General features: G+C 37.8%; 1 protein-coding gene across 1 annotated transcript; it reads right to left on the bottom strand.

Moving 5' to 3' along the window:
- Positions 1–1,682: 1,682 nt before the first annotated feature.
- On the bottom strand, positions 1,683–19,772 carry LOC146002444 (radical S-adenosyl methionine domain-containing protein 1, mitochondrial-like). Its single transcript, XM_083140280.1, has 4 exons — positions 19,640–19,772; positions 10,312–10,688; positions 7,436–7,579; positions 1,683–3,041 (listed from the first exon to the last, which is right to left on the bottom strand). Exons 2-4 carry the CDS (start codon positions 10,660–10,662, stop codon positions 2,199–2,201), a joined length of 1,338 nt encoding a protein of 445 aa, XP_082996406.1. The 5' UTR covers positions 10,663–10,688; positions 19,640–19,772; the 3' UTR covers positions 1,683–2,198.
- Between the last annotated feature and the right edge of the window lie 36 nt (positions 19,773–19,808).

Below are 19,808 nucleotides of genomic sequence, written 5' to 3'. Positions count from 1 at the left end.
ATACGACAGAGTTGGGCATGAAAAACCAGCCTTCATCATCTTGCCAGACATTCTCGTTCACTTGGTCTGAAACTATTCTTTCTCCTACACTTGGCCATGTTACTCTCAGTCTTCATTGTGTTGCATTGATTTAAGAGAGAGTTTAGTTTCAGACAAAATGAGGTAAGTTGGGTTGGTCTTTGATGCCCAACCCGGTATAAGAGAATCACTTTGAATACATCAAGTAAAAATTATTGATGTGGTGGAGAAAATTTACTGACTAAACCACCCTTTATATCCCATGAATTAGCAGTATCCTGAGGAGAGACTACACAGTCAAAAAACAGTTACTAATGTGCAAGAAAGCAATAAAAAGAGATTTGAATTCAATATCCTGAGCTTAACCCCACTTTTTTTTTATTTCAGGACAATACAACACTGTATTAAACGTATTAACTTAAATGTCCCCTTTAAGGACTAAGCATGTGGCAACAAGGCAATGTCAGTTCTCATCGAGGCTCGTACCAGCGTACAGCCTCAACGGTGCATGCTACGTTGAAAATTCAAGCACATAAAACCTCATATTTACAACTATTTTCCCCTCTTTCACCATCTGCACTAATAATGCAGTTGTCCTATGGTGTCAGACTTTTGAAACACCCTGTATATAGAGATTGTGAAATTTAATATTATTTCATGGGTTTAGTCTGACACTATTTTGGATGCTACCATTGAGTTCTAGGACCTCCAAAACATAAGGTTTCATTCCCAAACATGATCGAATAGCTGAAAGTGTTATTTTTAGACTTTTTGTGGCCATATCTAATATTAAAAGTGGATCATCTTAATTTCTTATCATAATAGTTATACACTGCAAATTAGTTGAAAATAGATGTCATGAAGAAGTGCAATGAACTAACAGGTTTCAGGTTCAGGAATAGAATCTTCGTCATGACTGCCATTTTGAAGATGTCATTACAGACAAGTGAGGGCTTAAAACCTTTGGGTCTGGAGCATTTTAGGTTCAGGAATTAATGTAGTATCCGCCCCCCAAAGGGCACATAGTCTGCCAGAAGTGAAATATTTTCCGGCATTCTAACCCCATTAGAAAGTAATCACAAGAACCAGTTTACATACGAGTTTTATACAATCTGAAATGCCAACAACTGATACTCGTGTACTGAGAATCTGCTTTGTCCCATCTCTATCTATATTCTTGCCTGCACATAGAAACAGCTTACACAGAAACATTCTCAAACTAATTTGTAATTGATTCAGTAATGAAACCTAGGACACTGTAGCACTATAATGCACAGGCCTCCAAACCTATCAACTCACATTCCACATGTTGCAAAAACAGGATACTAAAAGAACATACTCGTGTAAGCATTGCACCGAAAGTAATTGTAATAATAATATATGTAAGTACATTCAACAGGTTTGAGCCACATAGCATTTTTGTTATTATGCAAGAAGTTAGATCAAGAGCTCCCACATATCCAAATGTTTGAACACTGTTGAGAGCTCCAAATTTTTTGTTGATTGAAGCACTGGACTGGTAATCAAAGTCAGTGTTATGGGACACAATGTCCTGATCACGCATCACCTAAAGAATGCTTAGCAGGTCTTGGCCCTTGAAAAGGCTGTTGCACAATGGAGTACAAGTTAGATCAAAACTCTTGGGAATTTTTTATAAAATATATATTTGATAATGTATGTATGTACAATTTCACAAAATATCCAGGCACCCTTTGCATACAAATATTTACAAGAATTTCTTGAGTTGAAGTTGATATTGCCAATACATTCAAGTAATTGGAGCCACCTGACAAATGTAGAACTGTTATTTATAGCAGTTACAACAAATATTGTTATGGAAACTAAAAAATCACCAGTCTACTCATATCTTCTGTGTGTTTACTTTCATCCAATATCAAAAATAGTAAATGAATGTTCCAATCTAAACTTACTGCCTTTAAAAAGATGGAAGGTAAGACTACAATGTAGGCACAAATCTTGCAGTGAGGTACAAAATTGGCCATGTACAATTTAGAACAAAAGGAAATACTTTTCCTATTGTGTATGATGGATATATTTAAAGTAAATGGCCAGTTTCAATAATACATGATATTACCGACAAGACAACCGTAATAATACTGAAACCAATAGGTACAATACAAATCCAGTTAAATCACACTTATGAGGACGAGAAAATTCAATCACACCCGAACCTTTGGACCTACAGATTCTTCTAAACATCTCAACACGTTGGGTAAAAGGAAATCTAGAACTCTTAACCCAGCATGAGTTGCATACAGTTTATCTTCCTCAAGTACTAACAGCTTCTCATCAAGTATGTATTGCAATAACCTGCTGTTGTAGAAGCAATCGTACAGAGAAATGCCATTGCTTAGAAGGTTCCAATGTTTCCATTGTAACCCACTGCAAGTTCTCAAAGCTCCTGCAATGAGCTCGGACAAAACTGTATGTCTTGACTGGACGACCCGCCTCCTTGTCCCGTGGCCCCTTTTTTCTACTTCCCACATCCAAGGATTGGGTTCTAAGGTTTGAACACGAGCTTCGCGACAATCGAGACCGAGCCCTTGAGGAACAAACCGTCCATGGGCACCTGGTCCAATTCCTATGTACTGTTTACCATACCAGTAGCACTTATTGTGCTCACTCTGATGAACAGTTCCGCGAGCAAAATTTGAAACTTCATACTGCGAAAGTCCATGCTTTTCCAAAATTTTAACAGCAACATCATACATGTCAGCCATTTCATTGGTATTTGGTAAGCTAACCTCACTACTTTCTACTTCCTTGAAGAGTTTTGTGCCCCGCTCTACTGTCAACTGATAGAGCGAAACATGATTGTCCAACATGGGGATTAAGTGTTCCAAATCTTGACACCATGATCGTACAGACTGTCCAGGAGTTCCAAACAATACATCCACAGAAGTTCTTTGGGGGAAAATGCCACGGGCAATCTCCAAAGAGGCCAGTCCTTCTAGAGATGTATGGTCTCGGTTCAGCAAATGAAGAACCTTATCATCCAAAACCTGTAGGAAGAAAGTGACACCATATGCATGAGTGACTAAAGTTAACAAAGAACAGTTACTAATTATTATTATTATAATATATATTTATTGTGTATGCATATAATAATTAAGTATATTATTTTCGTCTAAATCAAGGTCTTCAGGAATCTTGAAAAATGAGGAGATTAATAGGATAAGTTGGTGGAAAACAGAAAAGTCAGAAGTTCAGATAGGACTTTGCATTGTGTATAGTCTAGGCTACAAGTATATCAAAGGCTTGTAACATTAGTTGGTTGTCAATTTCAAATATTTCTGTGTCCCTCATTTTGTAATTGATAACTACCTTTATGCCACCCTTGATTGGGATTCTTGTCATTTAAACCTCTCCATTTTACAACATTCCTGGCAAAGAGCTTAATTTTGGGTGACCTTCTTTAGAGGCACCCAAATGTTAAACTCACTTCTATGTAGTATACCCGGGTACCTGCAACATTGCCAAGGTTAGGAAAAAAAAAGTTTTTTTTTAAAAAAAAACAAATCCTTGTGTTTTGTCGAGCTTTTATAAATAAAATGTGAATACATGTAATAATTCACATTTGTAATGGCTGTTCAACCTACCCACTATTTCAAAATTTTATACCAATTGTATATATATCTTCACACAAAAATTTGGGGGATCGTATCGTTTGATTGACTTGTTATTGATTTTTAGTTTTGCTTATTATGTATATTTTTTTCTATCTACCTGTGGGTGATAGGGCTGAAATGAAACACCACCTCTTATGCCTTTATAATCGGTTTGGATAAGGGGGGGGGCATGGTATTCGCATTAATACAAGGTTAGTCGAGCAGTCAAACTGTGCAGAATTAGGTTGACTATCAATGAAAGTGAGCCTAAAGTATCTAAAGTAAACATATATTGCTTAAATATGTCTGTATTATACAGTGACGCAACCACATGGGGGCAGAGGACATGCCCCCTCCCCCTCCCAAAATTCGATGGAAGTCAATTCTAGGGTAGCAAGGGGGACAAACATTGACAGCCAAGGACACCTGCAGGGGAAGGACAGAGGAGCAATTACCCCTTCGATTTCAAATTTTATCCAAATAAAAATTCATTTTGCAAAATTTTCTTGCTTGCTTCACTCGCATTATCTGCTTTTCTAGTTTGCGGTGGCAGTCGGACAGGGGCGCCGAATGATCTAAATGAAAAAAGTTGTCTGACAAAAATAATTTGAGTAATTAATTCGGCATAAACGGGGGGGAAGGAAATGTTCTACCTTTTGGGGGGGGAGTGCATCATGGGCCTTGGGGGGGATGGGCACCCCTGGTTCAACATACATATTGGAATCTTTTGTCTAAAGTACCTGCAGAATCTACAGCTTAATATAGGCCTATGTAACTTCTTCATAAAGATTACATGTTTGTATTGGAGCACTGAGCTCTGATATTTCATTCTACTGCATTGCAATACTACAAATGTTGTGCATTTTAGATAGCAAAATTAATCTCGAGTTATAATGACAGTCGTGATCGCATTCTAAGAATCTCAAATGTAATCTTCATTAGTATACACCTCTATGACATTCCTTCATTTCAGAAATCATTGAAATACCAAAGTTAAAGAAAAAACCCGCTGGGTTTTAAAATAGTTTTTTATAAGTGGGCTCAACCCGAAAAAACCAACCCTGAATATTGCAAGCCAAAGAGGCTCTGGCACATGAACCTACGAGGGTCATTCGGAAAGTAACTTCCATTTGGGTATAAAAGAAACACCAGGACATTGTGAGAGATTTTATTACATACAAGTGAAAGAGACAACTCTAAGCTATTTTTCTACATAAGCACCATTTCTGTTGAGACATTTATCATATCGGCGAACAAGGTTTACAATACCGATGTCACAGATATCGGCCGCCTGTGCATTCAGTCACTGTTCTTGAGCTCCTGGTCATTGTTGAAGCGCTGTGCCCCTAGCCACTTTTACATTTGTGGAAAGAGGTGATAATCGCTAGGGGCCAAATCTGGGCTGTAAGGGCCTGTAAGGAGGGTGGTCAAACTAGCTTAGAGTTCTCTCTTTCAGTTGTATATAATAAAAACTCTCGCAATGTCCTGGTGTTTCTTTTATACCCAAACGGAAGTTACTTTCCGAATGATCCTCGTACATCCAGTATAATACTCTGTAGGGCGTGTGTTGTGTTGGACTTTCTGTATGTTATATATTTCGGGACTCAACAGAAGACTGAGAATGAGAATTTCTCTAGTCCTCAGATTCAATACACAATTTACAAAGTAACTAATGTAACCCAAAATTCATCTTTTGTAGTCTTCATCATCTTGAACATTGCATAAATTGTTTAATTTGCCTCCCACAAGACAAATGGCAAAAACTGAGCAGAATATTGTTGCCTCCATGATGGATTTGGTGGAACAAAGTTGGTAAAATGGTGCTAAAATCTGCACTGTGTGGACACGCAAGAAATGGAATGTCTTGCCTGCAACATTTTGAATTGCACAGGCCAAATGTACAAAACGTTGCATATGGACTGGCCTTTCTTTTAATCCCTGTATCCATATTTTATGATAAAGTGAAAAAAGGTAAAGTGTTCCCCTGTGCATAGCACCATGCCATGAAGGTGTATAGGGGGTGTGGGGGTAACGCCCCACATTTTCTTGATCCGGTCGTGAGTAGGGGTGATGTGATCAGCATCACGCCCCTGACCACCTTTACCCCCCAAGGTTTCCCCTAGGTACCCATGTTATTCGACGCTGGGTGGGTGCCGGGGCCGCTTCCACTGTTAGAAAAGTTCCCGGATTTGAACCGGCCGGGGATCGAACCCGGGACCTTTAGCATGGTAGTCAGACGCATATTTTATGAATCAAACCAAATTTATTCAACACCAAAGAATGTGTATGGGATATATTGCAAGACTCTTAAATTCTGTGTATATCACAGATTTGATGTAACATGGCAGTTTGAAACTACAGTGATGTTCACAATTCATATAAAAAATGGATTACTTGCCTATGGCTGATTTCTATTAAGTTTGGGATCTTGTAATGGATTCCAAATCACATATAAGCACTTCATTTTTGTTTACACAAGTAAAAACGGTGCAAGCAAAAAATTAGCTGAAACCAGAGCTGGCACGGTAGCTCAGTTGGTAGTGGAATGACACAGTATGCCAGGGGCCAAGGTTTGAATCCTGGCCAAGCACCTGTGAGTGCAAAATTGTAATGAAGATCTATGTAGAGTTCTGACAACATGGCTAGGCAGATCACAATTACCATTTTAGTTTAAATGCAAGTCCTCGTGGACAACTTGAAAATTACCTACCATCTACATTACTCCAAGTGGAGCAGTTCGGAGCACATTCTCAGAGTTCTAACAATATGAAAATTGGTGAAATATTCATTACCTGAAATAAGGGCTTCATTTTTCCTCTAAATTAATTATTATTTCTTTCTATCACCAGAAATAAGAAAAATCCACAGAAATCACTCCAATTGCAAATTGCCTTGTGTTGCTAACACTATAGGAGTGTGACTTTCAATCTTATAGCCATGGTGAGATCTGTGCCCAAAATGTCCCACTTAGATCAAACCCAGGGATAAATCTCCGAGTCAACAACAGTGGTTCTTATAAAGGAATTACAATAATTGGAAGTGTTTTTTTTAAGGACTTGCCTCCCCTCAGCCACCAGCTATGGAGCAGGGCGAGTTTATTATGGTTATATATGGAGAGTGGTCCAGTGTGCCTTGTTTTGCAGAAATTAGGGAAAGAACAGCCACACACGAGGAACCTTCTGAACAGAGGCTGCTGCAGCACTAGAACTCTACCCAAAAGATTCTGGAAATTTTCATTCAGAAGAAGAATGAATCTGAAATTTAAGAATACATATATCCTATTCTTTATTCTTATTTGCAGATGAAGTATTTACTTACAAATTCAAAATGAGTAGTTTTGTGATTTCTTTTCCAGTGGGCAAATTCATTGTAAACAGTGCTTTCTTTTTCTTTGAGAAGTGAAAATGATAATACTCAACAGTATCTTATCATTTGACATTACATCTATCATATTCAAGACATTTCACTCTAATTTGCTGAAAGATCAACATCCTAAATTGCATACAGTGATGAATGGATGTCTTTTTACTATCTTGAAAAGATACATTTTTGTTTGTTTAGAAGAGTGAACAGAATTTAAAAATGTCCATCTAAATGAAGTATCAATGACATTGAAATCCGAAATAAAATCAGGTGGATGCCAGACACCTGTTGATTGGACCACCTTAGCAGACACACAGAATGCGACAAACAAACTGGGAACCAGTCTCCACATATCTTTCTAATAAGTTATATTACGTATTGTAAAAAGAGGTATTAACATCACAGGAAAAATGCAAAGAACAAACCTGTAAGCCAAGAGACAGCCTGTTCACACCAGCAGCTTTGAACTTTTCCATGTTTTTGAAATCCAGGGAACTTGGGTTTGCTTCCATTGTTATTTCTGCTGATTCATCTAAATCTGCCTCCTCTGCAATTGTCTCAATAATTGCCTAAAATGTCCCAAAAAAAGGGGCATGCAATGAAAAATTTTAATAGAAAATCCCCAACATTCAGGATGGAAAATTTTTCTCATTTCCCTACAACACAATTTTTATTTATTTTTTTGAAAGTGATAATTTTTTTCACTTCTGGAGTGAAATGTGCCAATTCCAAGTATTGTGAAAATCAAGAAGCCATTTTCGAAGTTGGAACTGGTACAGATATTTTGGTATCCCATATACCTCTAACTACAAACCTAATGACAAAATACAGAACTAACACTGTTCATGCAGATGGAACAAGTTCAAACAAAATCAATATTAACTCGGAAATACACTCTTTTCCATGTATTGATTTTGGCGACTGTCACTCATTCATAAAAAGGCTGTAATGCTGGTGCATGTACTTCTTATGTTGTGCATACGTCCAGTGAAGTAAGAGGCAATTTTATAATTAAAATTTTATCAGTCTTTTTTATCTACATGAGGTACTGCAGCCAGCACTTTATAGACCTATATTCAGAAATTTTAATATATGAACAATGGTCATGCGAATAGGTGCCTTGAAAAAGAAAATGATTTTTTCCAAATGCAACTACAGTAGACTCACGATTAACTGAGGCTCCGTGTTAACCGAGGGAGTGGTTGGAAAACATCACGCTTCATAACGCACCCCCCCCCCCCCCTGTTTGTTTATGGAGTCAAGTCACCGTCCGTGCTGCACGTGTTCCGTTATATTGTCGTGTATCCGATTGTTACGGTGGTGTTTTAAGTCTGTGTAGGCCTATCCTAAGTGGAAAAAGTAATCTTCTCATTTAGGTTATATTAGTAATAAATAATTAATATACAGTTTTAAGTGTTGTTTCGTCATTTACGACCTATTAGCACATTATCTCCGTATTATCTGAGTTTTTCCGTATCCGAGGTAATCTTGGTCCCAATTAGCTCAGATAATCGCGAGTCTACTGTATCTGTCACATAAGATCCAAATTGTAAGTTCCATTTTATATATTCCTGATCCATATAAACAATGGAGGACTATGTACATTGATCAAGTCCTACAATGTAATATGATTCTTGAATGCATGGATTTAAAATAATGTTGTTGCAAACATTGACAACATAATGAAAAAAAATACTGTAATTTAATTATATTATTTTGGAAGAAACCATGTGGTCTAAATAAACAATCTATTTTTTCTGAAAATTATTTTTTTAGATTGTGTAAGTAATAATCGATGATGCATTAAAATCTTTAAGAATATACAAGATAAAATACCATTAGCATATTGGTTACGTGCGTGTTACTCACTAACAATAAACAAAAATATGTTCGAGTATTCAAATTGGTCTAATTACGCAAGTGAGTATGTATTCTTAGGTGAACGACGTTTCGGAAGCTTTACTGCTTCCTTCCTCAGGTTGTCGTTTTCGGCTCGGAATATCAAGCCATGTCAGAGAAGTGTCACGTAAGGATACTGGGTGAAAGGTTTGGGTTAAAAACACTTCATAGTGCTTGGCATATACAGAATTAAAACTACCTTTGTTAAAAACCCTTAAAACTCACAATAAAACATGTTAAAAGCACCGCTACGGTAAACTGGAGTGGCCGTTGAGAGCCCCAACTCCCTGTCAAGGTGAAGCGTGCGAGCAGATGGCGCCGCGCAGCGGAGTGGTAGGGTACCTCCCCTCCCACGAGAGATCCCTCCCCTCTCATTTTCTTTCCTCTCGTCACCAATCTAAGGAGAATTCGCATTCCACTTCGGCTGCTTTCTTTACCTCCGATGTGACATGGAAGCCTATCGGGGCACTTTTATTATTCATATTGTCCCACTTTTTAAAAAAGCTAATCCATACATCATCTAAATTGCCTTCGTCCTGGTTCAGTTTATTTCTGTGTCCCGCGCATATGAATGCCGTTTCGTATACGTTCCTATCCAATTTACTATTACTTCTTTTGATAACATCTCTTTTTATTATTCTATGCCCACTGTTTATTATATGCTCTGCAAGCCCCGTCGTTCACATAAGAATACATACTCACTTGCGTAAGTAGATCAATTTGAATACTCTAACGTATTTTTGTTTAAAATACCATTTGTTCCATTAATAATCTTAGCTACTATTCATACACTAGACCAGTGGTTCCCAAACTTTTTTGTTTCACAGTGCCCTTAGTGTTTCAAGATTTTTTCCATGGTGCCCACCTACCTAACACTTGCAACAGTTAGTGTGGTTAGGTTGCTTGTCTTTAGTTAAAAAATAAACACGTATTTCAAATTCAGAAACATTTTACATGTAAAAAGTATACTAAATAAGAACATATTTGGAAAAAGCGTAATAACAGTGAAAATATTGGAACATTTCACCTGTTAGCACTTTATGAACCACTGCAGTAGACTTTTAGTCAGGGAGTTCATCTGTGTCCGTTCTCACACAAAAATCTCATTGATGTAATTTTCAAAACTATGGGATTATTTCTTCTTTGGATTGGTAGATCATAAAAACACGCAATTTGCAATACAGTTTTTCAGTTCATTTTTTCCCCCTTTGGCTATTTGGCTGGAATGCAATGTAACTTAAGTCTATTTTCTGTTATTGACTGTCAAAACAACACACTACAAACAATATGCAGACTTACTTTCTTACACCACTTCAAAAAATTAAGTTTGAAACTGGTTTGACAAAAGGACATTATCAATTTTGTCAATTTAATGGTTTCATACTTGTATTATGCAAATTACCTGGATAGTATCTGGCTCTGCTAACGAAGGTGTCCCCCCTCCAAAATAAATGGAGCTCACTCTCCTCACTTGTGCTATCTGCAATAAAGTTCTTGCCTCCCTTGTGAAATAATTTCTCAATCTCTTCTGATCCACACGTTCACTTATGTACTTGTTAAAATTGCAGTATGTGCAACGTCTACGACAGTATGGCCAATGGACATACAATGCTGCTTCTTCCGTGTATGATCTCGGATATGGGCCTGTATCAATTGCATTGCAGGTTCCAATTGGAGGAGGATGCGCAAGATCACTGAACGACATCAGCTGCTTGTATCCAATTCTACTAAACACCTTACATTTGGTCATCATGGCAATCTGAACTTCAACTTCTAAACCTGCAAAACATCTTGGATTATTTTCGAATTTTAAAAATTCCGCTCAGAGATTACAGGGATAGGCACGAAATCTGGATGCTATGTTCATATAACCTTAACATTTAGATGGAGAAAAATTTCATCCAAATTTGATTAAGACTAAAAAAAAAAAAAAAAGCTGGACTTTCTATGGATAAAGTCAGGGTGGAGTGGGGAGAGGAGCAAATATCAACATTGGTCCAAAAATGCATAAGTTTCAAGTTACTAGCAAGGGAAATTGCAAGTGTAGCAACAATGAAGAATGTTGACCAACTAACTAACTCTCTAGCCTTCTTAAACCCAAAGGTTTATGGTTGCAGCAACACAAGCCTTCCATCTGTCCCTATCCTGGGCAAGATCAATCCAATCTTTTCCATCCTTACCGATTTCCTTTAAGTCCATCTCAATGTCATTCCTCCATCCTACACGTCTCTTACCATCAGGTTACCAGTTAAAAGTTTCACTAATTATTACTTACCAAGGGAATTATGATTTGAAAAGTAGATTATGCAAGCATCCGTACCTTGCAGAGAGCAGCCATTCTTGCTTTACAGTCATCTCAGACAAGCATTTCCAACAGATTTTCATGTGAGGCTCAAAGGGGTTTTGTGCTCGAGACCAGATATTCCGTGATCAGATGTTGAAAGCATTTATGGATATTATTTTAATGCTAAGAGCCCTAAACCTGACCCACCTAACCTAACAATGAAAGCATTTATGGACATAATATTCTTTCACACCCCACACACATGAAGCAGATGGCAGCAGTAGTCTGTATCCATGATGCAGGAAACAAATAGCTGCTCACAAATAAAGAACCATGCAGGAGTATATGCACACACTAAGTAATCACTAAGACTCTGGAGCATGTGTTGACAAGTATAATCCACGTAAAAAAAAATGTGTGTGTACCACGATTGGTTTGAAATGAAACAATTCAGAATTTGAGCCATTTTGTCTTATTTCTAGGTGGAACATAAGTGAATAAGAATTCTAGATAAAAATGTAATTAATTCTATACATTGATTCAGATAGTATTTACTAGAGTTCTGCAATGAGCATTTTTCGATCGCGCGTCAAAATAGTTTGCACAGGCAAGGCTAGATGGCATACATAATTGATAGTTTTTCCGCTCGAGCGAAAAACGACCGAAATACTCTCGAACCCTACTAGTATGCGTATTTTCTTTCATTTGTCTAATGGGTCCTCAAATATGGCTCGTGAAGAAAAAGACAAAGTGAAATTGAGAAATAAGTGAACATAGTTATCACCTCCATGTTAAAATGCAGTTTTGTTTATCTTACCGAGATACGTGAAAATGAAATAGATGATTAGGTATAGACTGAAACTACCAAGCCTGACATCTTATGTTTCTACGATTATTGTTAGATTAAAATTATGTTCAATTGAATGTTATAACTGGGTTTTATTATTTCGCAGAATATGATATTCCTTTTCCGTAAGTGAACAATGATGTACACGTACTTGTTGCACTGTTATACGATATTTGTAATTGCTTAGGCAGGTCTGTCAGCATGTGTATCCATTTTAAGTTTCGGTCTGTAGATATTACATACTTTCATATATATTGTACTTGAGCCTTATATACGGAATTATGATCCAGAATTGTAATTGCATAGAGTGGTTTCCTTCCATGTAAAGGTTTTAGGATGACAGAACTGCTTATTAGGTTCTGAAATACGGAACGTTGTCAATCATTCCACTACGTAGTACGATCGAGCGTGGGAGATTCGATCGAGTTTTTTCAAGCGAAAGTGGTCCAATGCAGTACTCTAGTATTTACCTACAACAATTAAGGAAAGAGAATAACATGTAAATAATCTCCACGTTCACGACAGAAATGATCAGTGAAGCTACAAAATGGACATTTCCACTCAATTTTAAAAACTACACCCTGGAAAAATGACCCCTGCAAGTTCTCGCGTTTCTCTGCGTCCAGTTTAAGGCAGAAACGAGACTTCCAAAGTTGCGAGGCTAGCGTTGCGCTGAAAACAAGCCGCCGCCATGCTACTACGTCACTACTTAGGGAGAGCTCGTTTGTCGTCTGCTTCGAGCGTCCAGTTCCGGATGGGTAGCTCACGGTGAGCGAACACGTGCAGCAGTTTTACAAATCTGTACCGATTTAAATAATGGAAGAAGGCGCGATAGGAGAAAGGAAAGCTATGCTTTGTAATGATCATTCTTCTATGAAATATCCGTGCTGCTCACGTGCAAGATAAATGAAAGGGTTCAGCTGCTTGTGTGTTCTCAGGCCATACAAAAAATATTGCTTATAAAATTGGTTGCTGACCAGACACTCAAACATATTTTTTTTGAACTTATATTTATCGATATTTACCGTAACCTATGTAGTGCAAAATAAGAATTTTCACATTCTTCACTTTATTTATAAAGCCTATTTAACTTTCTTTTCCATAATGCAATTTCAGTTTGTGTTCTATTTCTGTTGCGCAAATTATGATCAAATATTTTTGTGCAGATAAGAGAAAACACACTGAGAAGATTACATTAGTTGCACTGTACATATCTATACTTAATAATAATAATAATAATAATCCTTAGCGCGACAGCCCATGAAGGGCCTTGGCTTACCTACCGACTGCCGGTCTCCCTCCCACACTTTCCTTCGTCACCTCTAAGCGTGGAGATCTTCAATCAGTATTGGAATAGTCGGGGGGTCGGCCCGACGTATCCCCAGCCGTTATAGTAGGTTGTCTCGACCGGATGACGCTCACTCACTCGAAGCTCCCCAATTTCCTCACGATGGTGGGTTGCCACCGGCCCTATACGTAGGCCGAATAAATTCCGACCATAGCCGGATTCGAACCTACGCCGTCCCGCAGCGAACGAACTCAAGACGAGTGAACGCCTTAACCCGCTCGACTATGGAGGAGGACATATCTATACTTAGTTTATGTATAATTATTACAAGGAAATAATGTGTGTAACCATGGGGATATTTAAGGGGGATTCAACAGGTCCAACCCCCCTCTTTTTTTTGGTTCACTAAAATTACCAGTTTCCTTGTTCTATCCGCTTGTTCATAAAAAATTCCTTCGGACTTATTTCATTCTCTTAAATTAGGGATGTACAGGACGGAATACGGATTGGAAGGAAATTTCGTAATTCCACACACCAGATGGGACTGCAGACTAATATCTGCAATTTCCTGATACTTTTGGAATTTCTGCGATAAAAAACTGCATTGAGACTGTCAAATCAGTTATTTTTTCCCCTCGAACCATATTAAAGAAATTTGGTTCTTAAAAACGTAGTGACACAAGATGAACAGAAAAGTATCAATACTAATAAATAGTGTGACTACATACACACAACTTTGTCGGGTCCAGCACCCATTCCTCCCTGCTCCCCAACAAGCTTCCAGCCAGCAGTGTCCTGGATTTTCACTTACGAAATAAAGCAACCCTAATCATACCAAAAGTTGATCCATCCCCCCCCCCCCCCCCGTGAACTATATATACGCCCATAACAATATCCCATACTGAGATGGTACTATATAATTATTTTGAATTTTGTACTGCGAAAAAACTGCCTCATCTCGTTACCCCAAACGCATTAATTGGTTGGTTCACAACTTCACCACTAAGGATCGTATCGAGACGAGACATGGCAGCCTTGGTCTTGTTCTCGTTGAGAGTTGTAAATGTCTGTCTCGTGTTTATTTGCAAATGTCTCATTGACAGTCTCGTCTCAATTTATAAACATCCGTCTCGGTTTGAGAGGGCAAATCTCGTTCTCGTCTCAAGTCACGAAAAATATAGAATTAACAATGTATGCAAAGGCTTATCATTATAAATTAAAAAAGAGCCTTTCTCAATATTTTTTTTTACTCCTAGTTTCGATGGTACAGCCCTTGAAAACTAAATATTATCCTGCTTATATATGCAAACCAAACTGCAGATTCAGAATTACCAGGAATGAACTGGCGTTGTAATTATTATACACAAAATTCATGATTTATCTGAGGAAGTCGCATGTTCCAGGTTTGACTCTCGACCTGGGCATGACTCTCCTTGTGAGTGACATTTCATTGAACTGGAAATTGTTACATGGGAAGATGTTTGCTCGAGACTTTGGAGACAGCTAGGGGGATGCTTCTATGGTTAATGTTAGTGTTGCTCACAAGACGAGGCATGTTCCGTCTCGTCTCATAAAAGGAGATGGGACAAGTGAATGTTTTCGAAATGAGATGGGACAGAAGAAAAAGTTCGTCTATTATCGTGGCAGGTTGGGTTATACTTAGATTGTGCAGTTGGTGGTAGTGTGTGTGTGGGGGGGGGGATGTACTCCTGCACCCCGACTTCGAATACTGCTTGTAGTTATTCATCTTCATTGTAGAGATTAGCAAAAAGTGGGAAGAAATGTGATGTTAGAGATGATACATAATAAACTAACCATGCGTTCGCATCGTTGTGGTTAAACAAAGTAAAAGGAAAAGCGACGTAAAAGTAGGCTAAATACAAAAATTTGCATATATATATATATATATATATATATATATATATATATATATATATATATATATATATATATGAATGGTTTGATTTGATTTGATTTAGTTTATTTTACTTCGCGTTTTGTGCCTCTTGGCTAATTTGCGAAGATGGGGATGAGTGATGAAAGGATGAAATTGATGAATGGACATTCACAAACAACCAAGCCCGACCGGGATTCGAACCCAGAACCCTTGGCGTCGATATATGAATGGTTTATTGCAGAAATGGACCTGAGTCACATTTTTGAAGTATCGGAGTTAATGATATTTTTGATTTTCCTAGTTACAGACACATCTTTTAGTGCAGAAACGACGTCAGTCTCACGAGGCTATAACAAAGAAAATGCACAGTGAAAAGTGTACTTTAATGCAGAAAGGTACCTAAGTCACTGACTCGGGTCCTTTTCTGCAATAAACTTAGCCGTATTTATATGTTGTACGAACTGTGTACTCTAATCTGTAATGTAGCTTGGGGCGGTAAAAATACTGTCAAACTTATTGACACCAGTAACATTATTGGTTTTCCAACGTGGTGGCCTCATGTCTACAAAAAAATGTGGCATCTGTGAAAACTACCATGTGTTCCTACAAGAATAGGCAGTATTTTCAGATTTCCAAGTATCATTACTTTGAATACTGTGTTGTTTAACATAAGGGTACTGTCAAAGTTTCCGAATTCATTAAAGGTTTGAGGTCTTACACCTTCTATCTGATTGATTGAGTTGGTTTTAAGTCTGCTTTATGCACAGTAAGGCTAATCTGCTTTATGCACAGTAAGGCTAATCGGGACTGGACCTACAGTTTAAAGTGCGATCCGAACCACGAACTCCACCGGGTATCGAACCCGAGACCCCTTGATTACAAGGCGACAACGCTACAACTGTGGCATCGGGGAGGCCTACGCCTTCTATCTGTCCAAAGGTGCAAGAATTGTAATTCCTACGCCACGTACGTTCCCAGCTACACGTATGCCGATCAATCTTACTAAATTGAAAGACATATGAACTGCCTTGTCGTATGTACCAGACGACGTCAAAGGATTTTATGAAGATATTCTTCAGTGGCCCACTACACGCGCCAATGAAACAGACTCAGGCTGAACCTTGCCCTTTAATAAAGAAAATTTGAATTTGAATAACATATGCATGTATGAGCTCGTACATTATTGTACTTCAAACACCGACAATAAAGTCCAGAAAGTGCAGTACACTGTCATTTTTTGATGACTCTATAATTTTCTGTGGCATATATAACATAACCTAACATAACCTAGCGTATGTGGCAACGACAAACGGGCGTTTGTAGGATATTTCTCGTCTTATTTATCACTTTCCACTTTTATTGCAGAAAGGTACCGGAGTCACAACCTTTTCATCTCCACTGTCTCTAGCAGCATACTGAGGGAGGGCACATTGAGGATTGCAAAATTAACTTTTCTTTATGCTGAATATTTGAGCCAACAGCGGTACATTTCTTTCTTACACTATCAATATTATACGATTTTTCTTGTTTTTCTCAGAATTGTGCAAAAGTGACTCAGGTCCCTTTCTGCAATAAGCCATTCATATATATATTAACTGAAGAAAACTTGTCATTTACTGCAGGAAATTTAAAAACTCACTGTACCTTTTTATACCGTATCACCTCTTATATTGCAGAAATTGGCGTGTAAACCAGTGTGTTCTGAAAGTATTATCTTAAAATTTGTGAAGAAAATTTTATGATGAAAATAATTGTAATTCCAGAAAAGGGATTCATAACATTAAGTTCTTGCCAGTCAGAACTAACCTATGAATCCAACAGATGCAAAAGCAGAGATTACCTAAAATATGGAGTATCAAGGTTTAGTGCTCCCTTGTGCATTACACCATGTCATGATGGAAAATAGGGGTGTGGAAGTATGATTCCACACATTCTCTCTCAATTTTGAACTTGGGCACAGAAGAGTTTATGTGAGAATATCATCATGCTCATAGTGCCCATACCTCCCTTTCTTATGTACTCGTTAAAAAAGCCCTATAGTGTTGTTTATGTAGAAACACGAAGAAAAAAAATACACCCAGGCCTTCCACACAGTTGTCTAACTGACTGGACCCCTATGGTTCTTTGACTTCTATGACACTAATTCTATGGCAACTGTTCACCCTAAGTGTTGTTGTGAAAAAGTGCTACAATTATGTACAGAAGTTATGAAAGTAAATGAAGATACCAACATGATATTTTAACAAATATGGATCAAAAGACTCTCTTAGCTGTGGAGGAGAGTAGCAAATGTTGCACCAAATATTTAGAACACAAAGCAATATGGTCAGTGCTCGAAAAATTTTCCTCAAAGCTAGGTGCCAGGAAAACACCTACTAGCAATTGTGCATACTACAGTATGTATCAAAAGTCGCACAATTCAAACTTTAAAAATGTATCATGAAAATTGTAAGAGATATTTACACCGGGTTTTCTGTACTAAAATAATCCTGTAGGCTATCACTGGGTTCATTAATTTATGTTAGCATTTATCTAAATAAAGGCAATTACATTATTTTAAAAACATTGTTTATTTGCCGAAGACATCCGAGAACCCATTTTGGTACTAGTTTACTATCCTTCGGACAGATTTCTTCATTTCTACAGAAGAAACTACTTACCGTAATAAGTTCCTGTAGTATTGTCTAGCATCTGGGAAGGTATTGTGTGTGAAATTCAGGTTAAGTTTTCCATATCCTGGAAATGGATTTCTTCAAATTTAAAAGTTTGGGGCTCATTTGGGGGCAGGTGACTCCGGCCAAATTCTAACATGCCTTTAACAGGGAGCCTATAGAGAAAGCCGAGGAGCCGGAGCGCAGGTGGGGCCGCGTTAGCGGTTGGGGGCAGTAGGTCAATCACCCCAGGGGCGGAGCCCGGAATCGGTGGGAAAATTGGACTCAAAAATTTCAAACTAAAATAATTTTTTAGTTTAAATTTCCCACCAATTCCGGGATGGATAGCCCCAAAAACCATTCACGGAATGTTCCGCGAAGCAGATAGGTAAGTACGAATGTCAAAAATTGACGAAACTAAGAAGTTATAGATGTCCGAAGGATAGTAAACTTTTACCCTAATTTTCAACAATAAATGCCAACTCTTAAACAATTTGTGGGATCATTTGTTGGTGTCTGGTTGTAAAACAGTTGCTTTGTGAGGTAGCTACAGCAGAAGCAGGGAGGGCGTTTTTATTGGAAAACTTCTTGCACATGAGTGTAAGAATGAGTAGTAAAATACTCTTCAGCAATGCACACGTACTGCTCCAATGAATACGCCATACTGAATCAATTAAAACAAACAGGCACAGTAGCAGCGAACGTGAGTGAAGAGAATTCAATGTAAACAGGGGCAGCCTAGGATTCTCTCAAGAGTCCAATTTCGGCACAAAATTTTGATTTAAGATTTTTCACGTAAATGTATAGCCAATACTTAGACACATGTTTGCGACTGTTGGCAATATTTCAACCTGCTAGTGTTGCCATATACGAAGATATGTCCCAAAAATGGCACTTTTCGCTCAACCCATAAAATCACCAGTCAAAAATTGATCAAATGTTGCAAATGACCAATATTGGTCGCAAATGACAGACTGACATGGCATCAGTCATCAAATGTCTGATTATGTCCCTTCGATAATTTCTTACTCAGAAGTTCATTTCTGGAAATAATTGAATGGTGCTTTCCGTCAGTTATTAATTTATATAATTTTCTGTATGGAGTGAACTGATAATTTTAAGCATTGAAAAATATCTCAATGGATGAGGCTTTATAATGCAGAAAACCCAGTGTAAATATCTCTCATGATTTTCATGATATACCACATTTCCAAAGTTTAGGGTGCAACTTTTGAAACACACTGTATAAGATGCTGAGCTTCATGGTATTCAAAACATCGCTACATTATTTGAGAAAGCAGGAAATTGTGTGTTTGGGGACAAAGGGTAAGAAATTGTTACGGACTCTATCGAATGCTCACAACGTTGATAAAAAAAATCATATGCTAACTTACGCTGTACTGCAATTTCAACTTAGAATCATCAAAATTTCGTACATAATACAGCAAAATATCACCGTCGCCAGACTGAAATCTTTAAGTTGCCATGGCGACCTGGATTTTTCAAGCCCTGAATATGGTGATGGTGACCCTCTGTACTCCCCAAAAGAAACTTAGTGGTCCAGGATGAGAAGAATTGGACGTGCCGTCGTGGTCACATTTCGAGGATGTGGTTTCCACATGTTAAAATCACTTTCAGGCACCTTAAAACATCGAAATGTGCAGATTGGAAAGAAAAAAGTTTGAATTTTCGGGGTGGTACGATCAGTCACCAGCCCCAGCAATATTACTTACAAAAAATATCCAAATATGCAATTAACATACCTGAATATTTTGTCCATTAAGCTGCTTCATCAACATCTGTGTGCACTCTCCTCAATGTGGCATGTCCGTTAGTCTCCATGTTATTTAAATACCCAAATTACAAATACATATTAAACCTTAAAGAAAAAGAAACACTATGTACAGCAATATACATAACCATAATCAGCAG

This window comes from Lepisma saccharinum, chromosome 18, assembly GCF_977018435.1.
Source record: "Lepisma saccharinum chromosome 18, izLepSacc3.1, whole genome shotgun sequence".
NCBI lineage: Eukaryota > Metazoa > Arthropoda > Insecta > Zygentoma > Lepismatidae > Lepisma > Lepisma saccharinum.
Note: the sequence above shows the minus strand (reverse complement) of the source record. Positions and strands in the feature narration are given on the sequence as shown.